Source organism: Nerophis lumbriciformis, linkage group LG31 (assembly GCF_033978685.3).
Source record: "Nerophis lumbriciformis linkage group LG31, RoL_Nlum_v2.1, whole genome shotgun sequence".
In the NCBI taxonomy this organism is placed as follows: Eukaryota; Metazoa; Chordata; class Actinopteri; order Syngnathiformes; family Syngnathidae; genus Nerophis; species Nerophis lumbriciformis.
This window is the reverse complement of record NC_084578.2, coordinates 369,866-380,000: the sequence shown is the minus strand read 5'-3', so window position 1 is coordinate 380,000 and position 10,135 is coordinate 369,866. Positions and strand designations below refer to the sequence as shown.

The 10,135-nt window shown below is 42.2% G+C and overlaps 1 protein-coding gene and 3 non-coding genes across 6 annotated transcripts in view; 1 reads left to right on the top strand and 3 right to left on the bottom strand.

Annotated features, from left to right (window-relative positions):
- Positions 1–4,193, bottom strand: part of dhrs12 (dehydrogenase/reductase (SDR family) member 12) — a 10,447-nt gene extending 6,254 nt beyond the window's left edge. For 2 of the 3 annotated variants that reach the window (XM_061926164.1, XM_061926166.2), the window contains exons 1-5: positions 4,016–4,188; positions 3,551–3,684; positions 3,325–3,407; positions 3,158–3,250; positions 1,094–1,175 (exon numbers count right to left, since the gene is read on the bottom strand). In XM_061926164.1, coding sequence (XP_061782148.1) covers positions 1,094–1,175; positions 3,158–3,250; positions 3,325–3,407; positions 3,551–3,684; positions 4,016–4,071 — 448 coding nt within the window. In that variant the 5' untranslated portion in view covers positions 4,072–4,188. Of the gene's footprint in view, positions 1–1,093; positions 1,176–3,157; positions 3,251–3,324; positions 3,408–3,550; positions 3,685–4,015 lie in introns of all 3 variants that reach the window. The other variant, XM_061926165.2, reaches the window with a different exon arrangement.
- Positions 4,194–4,457: 264 nt separating this feature from the next.
- trnal-caa (transfer RNA leucine (anticodon CAA)) lies at positions 4,458–4,565 on the top strand. The gene is made up of 2 exons: positions 4,458–4,495; positions 4,520–4,565. It is a non-coding gene; the product is annotated as a tRNA-Leu (tRNA).
- Positions 4,566–6,409: 1,844 nt separating this feature from the next.
- Positions 6,410–6,491, bottom strand: trnas-gcu (transfer RNA serine (anticodon GCU)). The gene has a single exon. It is a non-coding gene; the product is annotated as a tRNA-Ser (tRNA).
- A 174-nt stretch (positions 6,492–6,665) lies between these two features.
- Positions 6,666–6,747, bottom strand: trnas-gcu (transfer RNA serine (anticodon GCU)). Its single transcript has one exon. It is a non-coding gene; the product is annotated as a tRNA-Ser (tRNA).
- Positions 6,748–10,135: the final 3,388 nt, after the last annotated feature.

Sequence of the window (10,135 nt, the reverse complement as noted above, 5' to 3'; positions counted from 1 at the left end):
TATTATTGTCTGAATGTTTTACATATAGTTTTTACACCAACATGCTTCTATTTATTATTATTATTATTATTGTGTGAATGCTTTACATATAGTTTTTACACCAACTTTCTTCTATTTATTATTATTATTGTGTGAATGCTTTACATATAGTTTTTACACCAACATTCTTCTATTTATTATTATTATTATTATTGTGTGAATGCTTTACATATAGTTTTTACACCAACATTCTTCTATTTATTATTATTGTGTGAATGCTTTACATATAGTTTTTACACCAACATTCTTCTACTTATTATTATTATTGTGTGAATGCTTTACATATAGTTTTTACACCAACATTCTTCTATTTATTATTATTATTGTGTGAATGCTTTACATATAGATTTTACACCAACATTCTATTTATTATTATTATTGTGTGAATGCTTTACATATAGTTTTTACACCAACATTCTTCTATTTCTTCTTCTTCTCCAGATGTTGCGGCGCTCTACCTTCCACATTAGTCATCTCATTCAAAGCGTTCCAACTTCAGCCTGTTCAGTCTATTCCAGAATCGCCGGCTTTCCCTTGACAAATTCCCCAAATTCCCAGATTTCCAGGCTTTCTGTGACATTTTTCCCATTCCAAATAAATTGGTCATTTTTCAAGCCACATGTTTCAAAGCATTGCACCTTCAACACATTCCACCATCCTGCACATTCCAACTAGCATCTTTCCAAGTTCAAAACAATTCCAGGAATTCCCATTCTTCACCCTTTTGTCTGTCGACTACTCCTTCCACATTTTTCAAGCGTTCCACTGTCAAAACATTCCTCTTAGTCATCACAGAACACAAAGTTGCTTTAAGAACTTGAAAAATTCCTGGTTTTCCTGAAATTCCATAATAGCATTTCTCCTTTCAAAAACTGTTGCTACTTCAACATTTCTTGGCCCATTGAAACAATTCCAACACCAAGCCATTCAGCTCATTCAGGACATTCATGCTAATAATCATTTTCAAAAAAAATACCACTTTTCCCAAAATTCCAGGAAGTTTCCATTGAAATGAATGGGACATTTTTCAAGACATTCAAAGAAAGTTTCTTACCAAGTGTGTTTGTGGCAAAGTTCTTCTCCAGACCTTCCTCTGTTACCTCTCGCTGGTTCACCATACAACCTGCGTTGTTGATCTGCTCACAGGAGGACACCTTTATTGGCGCGCACTAGAGATGCGCGGATAGGCAATTATTTCATCCACAACCGCATCAGAAAGTCGTCAACCATCCGCCATCCACCCGATCTAACATTTAATCAGAACCGCACCCGCCCGTTGTTATATATCTAATATAGACGATGCAAGGCATTAGTGAGGTTATAAAGCTTTTGCCTGTTAAAGAAAGGAGACTGATCCAATGCAGCACAGACATTCGCGTGCCACGCTGTCACGACCCAGACGCACACCAGTGCGCAATCATATGGGAGCCGCGCTGAGCGCACCTCCAAGCGCGTCTCGCTGCCGGCGACGGCCGGGTATGGGCCCGACGCTCCAGCGCCATCCATTTTCAGGGCTAGTTGATTCGGCAGGTGGGTTGTTACACACTCCTTAGCGGGTTCCGACTTCCATGGCCACCGTCCTGCTGTCTATATCAACCAGGGTGAGCCCCACCCCTTTTGTGAGCGCACTGCGCGCGGAGTGACCCCTGTTACGCGCCCCCGGCAACAGGGGTGGCGGGCAGGTAAGCTGCGCGGGCGGAGCGCGCGGGGTGACCCCTGTTACGAGCCCTTGGCCACGGGGGTGGCGGGCAGGTAAGCTGCTTACCTGCTGCGCGTGACGCCGGCCGCGGCGAAGGCGGAGGAGGCGGGGTGTCGGTGCGGTGGGCGCGGTGGTGACCCTGGACGTGCGTCGGGCCCTTCTCGCGGATCGCCTCAGCTACGGCTCCCGGTGGGGCCCTCTCGGGGGAAGGGGCCTCGGTCCCGGACCCCGGCGAGGCGTCCCTTCTGCGCTCCGTAAAAGTGTCCATCTCTTTTTTTTTTTCTTCTTCTGTTGTGGCATATGCTGCAGGTGCCTGCTCGTTTTTTTTTATTTCAACCGCCCGACCCGACCCGCGGATAAAATCGTCGGGCGGTTGAAATAAAAAAAAAATAGATTTTAAATAGATTGAGGCGGGTGGCAGTTAAACCAATTGGTAAATATATATACAAAGTTAAATGTTGTTACCCACATACGAAAAACGAGCAGGCACCTGCAGCATATGCCACAACAGAAGAAAAAAAAAAAAAGAGATGGACACTTTTACGGAGCGGAGAAGGGACGCCTCGCCGGGGTCCGGGACCGAGGCCCCTTCCCCCGAGAGGGCCCCACCGGGAGCCGTAGCTGAGGCGATCCGCGAGAAGGGCCCGACGCACGTCCAGGGTCACCACCGCGCCCACCGCACCGACACCCCGCCTCGTCCGCCTTCGCCGCGGCCGGCGTCACGCGCAGCAGGTAAGCAGCTTACCTGCCCGCCACCCCCGTGGCCGGGGGGTCGTAACAGGGGTCACTCCGCGCGCTCCGCCCGCGCAGCTTACCTGCCCGCCACCCCTGTTGCCGGGGGCGCGTAACAGGGGTCACTCCGCGCGCAGTGCGCTCACGAAAGGGGTGGGGCTCACCCTGGTTGATATAGACAGCAGGACGGTGGCCATGGAAGTCGGAACCCGCTAAGGAGTGTGTAACAACCCACCTGCCGAATCAACTAGCCCTGAAAATGGATGGCGCTGGAGCGTCGGGCCCATACCCGGCCGTCGCCGGCAGCGAGACGCGCTTGGAGGTGCGCTCAGCGCGGCTCCCATATGATTGCGCACTGGTGTGCGTCTGGGTCGTGACAGCGTGGCACGCGAATGTCTGTGCTGCATTGGATCAGTCTCCTTTCTTTAACAGGCAAAAGCTTTATAACCTCACTAATGCCTTGCATCGTCTATATTAGATATATAACTACGGGCGGGTGCGGTTCTGATCAAATGTTACATCGGGTGGATGGCGGATGGTTGACGACTTTCTGATGCGGTTGCGGATGAAATAATTGCCTATCCGCGCATCTCTAGCGCGCACACACACACACACACACACACACACACACACACACACACACACACACACACACACACACACACACACACACTGTTGGCCACCTACCAACACGTTGAGGACGTTACTTTGGACAAAACTCTGCGCAAAGTCCCACAGGTGTTTGGCACAGGACATGTCCACCACATGGACGTGAATGTTCTGCGGGAGAAGAAGCAACAGGAAGGAAGTTGATTGTGTGAAGGAATAAAGTGAAGACAAATTCATTGTCTCACCTGGTTCTTACTTCGCTCCACAATTTCCTGCTTGGCGGCGTCTGCTCGCCCCTTGTTGCGACACACCATGTGCACCGTACCCCCTGCACACACACACACACACACACACACACACACACACACACACACACACACACACACACACACACACACACACACACACACACACACACATACACGTGTCGCCTCACACACAACATATAGGAGTCCAGGGTCACCTCCTCACCTCGGTTGGCTATTTCCTGTGCCGTGGCTTTTCCCAGGCCGCTGTTGGCGCCCGTGATCATGAAGGAGCGCCCGCTCAGGTCCACTTCCAGGTCGGCCGCCACGAAATGCTTGGCAGCCGCCTCATAGCCGCTCCTTTGGGGTTAAAGGTCAAACAGTATTTGCTGACAGGGTGTGTTGGAATTATAACACATTTGATGAATTCAATGTTTGATTATTAACCGACAATAATAACGTCTTATAGTCACCTGACGTCACTTTGGACTGTCATGCATTTAATTAAAAAAGAATATAAATAGGTGAAACTTCCTGAAGGGTATTTAAGTGAACACATTGTAAAGAAAAAGAAAGATAGATGACGGATAAGTAGGTTAAAGTTATTAACACATTGTAAAGAAAAAGAAAGATAGATGACAAAATGTCAGAAAGGTAAATGGCTAGCGTTTATTGAGGTTTTCCAACTCACTTGGTGTATTCGTTGAGTCCTTTGACAAACCACACGGCGTTCCTGAACATGGACATAGTTTTCTCTCCAAAGTGACAAATTGAAGCCTCTTTTTCTTACGAAAGCTGTCAAGGTTTACGTGACGTCATCATGGACCCGGAAGTCAGGATTATGTAGTAGTGGGCGGGACCCGGAAGTCGTTTGTTTGCTGGAGCGGGTCACAGCGCCACCAGTGGAGCGGAGTACAACTACTGATTAGCAACAGGAGCTAGTTGCGTGGGTGTCATGTTTGCCTACAGCGCCACCAGTGGAGCGGAGTACAACTACTGATTAGCAACAGGAGCTAGTTGCGTGGCTGTCATGTTTGCCTTGCTTGAAACACGTGGAGTTTTCTCCCAGAAAAAGCACAAAGAGTTGTGTGTAGGCATTTATAAAACATGTGTTTTACACGCAGTGTATTGTTGTCAGGATGGCCGAGTGGTCTAAGGCGCCAGACTCAAGGTGCAAATCCTTCTCTGACGGGACTTCTGGTCTCCGAATGGAGGCGTGGGTTCGAATCCCACTTCTGACACTTCCTTTTATTAGCAGCGCTGTTGTTGCCATTAAAACGTAACATGACCATTTTAATATTTGTACTTTCTTCTCATTCTGCTTGTGTTTTTAATAGTTACTCCATCTTTGTTGACCTGACACGCGTTTCTTTTTCTTGTTGTTGTTGTTGTTGTTGTTGTTGTTGTTGTTGCAGAATTGAACTCAACTAAATTCAACTACACATGTGTACCTAATGAAGTGGCTGCAAGTGCATGCACGACAATGTGCGACATCCTATTTTGTACATGAGTATTTATTGAAAGAAAACATTTATGTACATGAGTATTTATTGAAATAAAACATTTATGTACGTGAGTATTTATTGAAATAAATATTTATGTACATGAATATTGAGTATTGAAACAAATATACTCTTTGCGCACGCGTAGACCGATCGTGACTTCCGGGGCCGATTGCTTAGTGATATACACTGGTCTAACACGGCCTAACTTCCGGTTACAACCTTCAAAATAAAACTGTTAGCGGAAGTACATGCCTAGCCAGTCGTAATAAAGTATTTCTCCCATAAAGTGCCTCCTAGGGCATCAAATTCGCTCTAAATGAAAGTCCTTAACTGTAAATAAACAAATATATAGTGGTCTTTAAAGAAGCTTCTACTACACTTTTACACTTGTACCACTAGGTGGTAATGTCGGACATTTAATGTGTGCTTACACTTCTACTACACTTTCACACTTACACTTCCAGCAAAATGCACCATCTTCTTCCTCTTTCATACATTGCTGAATTTAATGTACACTTGCACTTATTATAAAATAGTTGTATAATTGTTGGTTGTCACATGTTAAGGTTGTATTATTAAATAAGTGCATAATTGTTTGGTTGTTACATGTCAAGGTGGTATTATTATATAAGTGTATAATTGTTTAGTTGTCACATGTTAACGTGGTATTATTAAATAGGTGTATGATTGTCAAATGTTAAGGTGGTATTATTAAATAAGTGTATGATTGTTTGGTTGTCAAATGTTAAGGTGGTATTATTAAATAGGTGTATGATTGTTTGGTTGTCAAATGTTAAGGTGGTATTATTAAATAGGTGTATAATTGTTTGGTTGTCACGTGTTAAGGTGTTATTATTAAAAGGGTGTATAATTGTTTTGTTGTCAAATGTTAAGGTGGTGTTTTTAAATATGTGTATAATTGTTTGTTGTCACATGTTAAGGTGGTATTATTATATAAGTGTATAATTATTTGGTTGTCAAATGTTAAGGTGGTATTACTAAATAGGTGTATAATTGTGTTTGTTGTCAAATGTTAAAGTGGTATTATTAAATAGGTGTAAAATTGTTTTGTTGTCAAATGTTAAGGTGGTATTATTAAATATGTATATAATTGTTTGTTGTCACACGTTAAGGTGGTATTATTATATAAGTGTATAATTATTTGGTTGTCAAATGTTAAGGTGGTATTACTAAATAGGTGTATAATTGTGTTTGTTGTCAAATGTTAAGGTGGTATTATTAAATAGGTGTAAAATTGTTTTGTTGTCAAATGTTAAGGTGGTATTATTAAATATGTGTATAATTGTTTGTTGTCACACGTTAAGGTGGTATTTCTATATAAGTGTATGATTATTTGGTTGTCAAATGTTAAGGTGGTATTATTAAATAGGTGTATAATTGTTTGTTGTCACATGTTAAGGTGGTATTAAACAAGTGTATAGTTGTTTTGTTGTCAAACATTAAGGTGGTATTATTATATAAGTGTATAATTATTTGGTTGTCACATGTTAAGGTGGTATTATTAAATAATACTGCAGTGATTTATTCTTTGGCTGCACAACTGGTGAAAAACAACATGACGACAAGGATGGGATTCGAACCCACGCGTGCAGAGCACAATGGATTAGCAGTCCATCGCCTTAACCACTCGGCCACCTTGTCTACATCCAGGCCCCTCCCCCTTCCCCCACCAGGTGTGCAGGTGTGTCACAGCACATGCCATGTCATCACTGCCACAGGTGGTGTAAAAGTGTATTACACGCGTGAGAGTGTCATTACTGCCGCAGGTGGTGTAAAAGTGGACTTACTCCCTGTGACTATGAGTGAAAAACATGACGACGAGGATGGGATTCGAACCCACGCGTGCAGAGCACAATGGATTAGCAGTCCATCGCCTTAACCACTCGGCCACCTCGTCCTATTCTAGCCTGGTCCACTTCCTGTTGGACAACTGAATTAAACATGACAATGTAGGATTATTTGCATATTGGAATACTCCATTTTTGTCTTTCATGTGCTGGCGGGCCGTCTCCATGGCGACGCACTTCAATAGGTGCGTGGGTCAGAGGAGTGGGAGGAGTCACAGTGACGCAACACACTCAGCAGATGAAAGCATCTGACATGTGATCGTCGTTTAGTCATCACCAGAAGTGACGTCAGCAGGTTATTGAGTGTTTCCACCTCTCACTGTCGCTCAGCATTTAAGTGTAAAAAGAAGCTCGGCGAGAAGACTACAACACAGGTGGACTTTGATGATGCACTATTACACACGCACGCACTCTCTCTCACACACACACACACACACACACACACATTTTTCACAACTATACATTTACATGTGCTGCTGTTTTATATTGATTTATGTCCACTTTTGAAAATGATGAATAGATGATTTGTGACTCAAGTGTGTGTATATATATATATATATATATATATATATATATATATATATATATATATATCCATCCATCCATTTTCTACCGCTTATTCCCTATGATTGGAGTGTGTATATATGTATGTCTTTTAGGGCTATGTCTCTTTGGGCAACTAACAACTGAATCATTCCTGTGGTGACGACTTGATTCAGAATCAATTCTTGATTCAAAGTGATTCTTGCAAATTATTTGTTGGCGTAATAATTGTGATGAATAAATAATTTGGACATTTTTGTAATGAAACTATAATAGAAAGTCCAAAGAGGTTAGAGGTTAGAAAAGCTCCCTCTGCTTTCATGTAGACAGCCTAAAAACGTCTTTATTCAAATGTATTCTCATAAAAACAAAAGGAAATCAATTTTTGGTAACATATATATATATATATATATATATATATATCCATCCATCCATTTTCTACCGCTTATTCCCTATGATTGGAGTGTGTATATATGTATGTCTTTTAGGGCTATGTCTCTTTGGGCAACTAACAACTGAATCATTCCTGTGGTGACGACTTGATTCAGAATCAATTCTTGATTCAAAGTGATTCTTGCAAATTATTTGTTGGCGTAATAATTGTGATGAATAAATAATTTGGACATTTTTGTAATGAAACTATAATAGAAAGTCCAAAGAGGTTAGAGGTTAGAAAAGCTCCCTCTGCTTTCATGTAGACAGCCTAAAAACGTCTTTATTCAAATGTATTCTCATAAAAACAAAAGGAAATCAATTTTTGGTAACACACATATATATATATATATATATATATATATATATATATATATATATATATATATATACTGTGTGTGTATTAATATATATGTATTAGTATATGTGTTTTATATTGACGTACGTGTGTACAAATGGTATACTTAATTACACATATGCTCTCATTTCACAATATTCTATCAGTGGTACTTTAACTTTAATATTAACTACTAGTATGAATATTAACTACTAGTATGAATATTAACTAATGCACATTTACACTATACATCATTCACATTTTTTGATCTTTCACTTCAAAAGTGTTATTCTTATTTGATTCACAAATGTGTGTGTAAGTATTTTTCACCAACAAAGTATATTTTCCTAATACACACGTGGTCACATGGCATACAGGACTAAAACATACACAAATACAGGACTACATACAGGACTACATACAGGACTACATACAGGACTAAAACATACACAAATAGAAAGTCAAATTCACCGGCAAATATTTCATATAATCACGATAATAATAGGTGGGATTTATATATTGCGAGAAGAATAAGTACATTTATATATTGAGAGAAGAATAAGTACATTTATATATTGAGAGAAGAATAAGTACATTTATATATTGAGAGAAGAATAAGTACATTTATATATTGAGAGAAGAATAAGTACATTTATATATTGAGAGAAGAATAAGTACATTTATATATTGAGAGAAGAATAAGTACATTTATATATTGAGAGAAGAATAAGTACATTTATATATTGAGAGAAGAATAAGTACTTTTGGTCTATTCTTCCCCTCTGCACTCATCTTCTCATTTGAACACACAACCTTACTTTGTGCTTCCATGTCGGGACTTTTCATGAGCAACCACACGCACTCCATTATTTACACCCACTTTATTTACACCCACTTTATTTACACCCACTTTATTTACACACACTTTATTTACACCCACTTTATTTACACCCACTTCAAGTCACTCGACATGAAGTCGACATAAGCGGGCAGGTTACTTGACGGAAATGGGAGGTTCTTACAGGCGGAATATGAAGTTACAATCAGCAGTCCAGGCGGAACATGAAGTCAGTCCAGGCGGAACATGAAGTCAGTCCAGGTGGAACATGAAGTCAGTCCAGGTGGAACATGAAGTCAGTCCAGGCGGAACATGAAGTCAGTCCAGGTGGAACATGCAGGCAGTACAGGTGGAACATGAAGTCAGTACAGGCGGAACATGAAGTCAGTACAGGCGGAACATGAAGTCAGTCCAGGCGGAACATGAGGAAAGTCCAGGCGGAACATGAAGTCAGTCCAGGTGGAACATGAAGTCAGTACAGGTGAAACATGAAGTCAGTACAGGTGGAACATGAAGTCAGTCCAGGCGGAACATGAGGTAAGTCCAGGCGGAACATGAAGTCAGTCCAGGCGGAACATGAAGTCAGTCCAGGCAGAACATGAAGTCAGTCCAGGCGGAACATGAAGTAAGTCCAGGCGGAACATGAAGTCAGTCCAGGCGGAACATGAGGTAAGTCCAGGCGGAACATGAAGTCAGTCCAGGCGGAACATGAAGTCAGTCCAGGTGGAACATGAAGTCAGTCCAGGCGGAACATGAAGTCAGTCCAGGTGGAACATGAAGTCAGTCCAGGTGGCACATGAAGTCAGTCCAGGCGGAACATGAAGTCAGTCCAGGTGGAACATGCAGTCAGTACAGGTGGAACATGAAGTCAGTACAGGCGGAACATGAAGTCAGTACAGGCGGAACATGAAGTCAGTCCAGGCGGAACATGAGGAAAGTCCAGGCGGAACATGAAGTCAGTCCAGGTGGAACATGAAGTCAGTACAGGTGAAACATGAAGTCAGTACAGGTGGAACATGAAGTCAGTCCAGGCGGAACATGAAGTCAGTCCAGGTGGAACATGAAGTCAGTCCAGGTGGAACATGAAGTCAGTCCAGGCGGAACATGAAGTCAGTCCAGGTGGAACATGCAGTCAGTACAGGTGGAACATGAAGTCAGTACAGGCGGAACATGAAGTCAGTACAGGCGGAACATGAAGTCAGTCCAGGCGGAACATGAGGAAAGTCCAGGCGGAACATGAAGTCAGTCCAGGTGGAACATGAAGTCAGTACAGGTGAAACATGAAGTC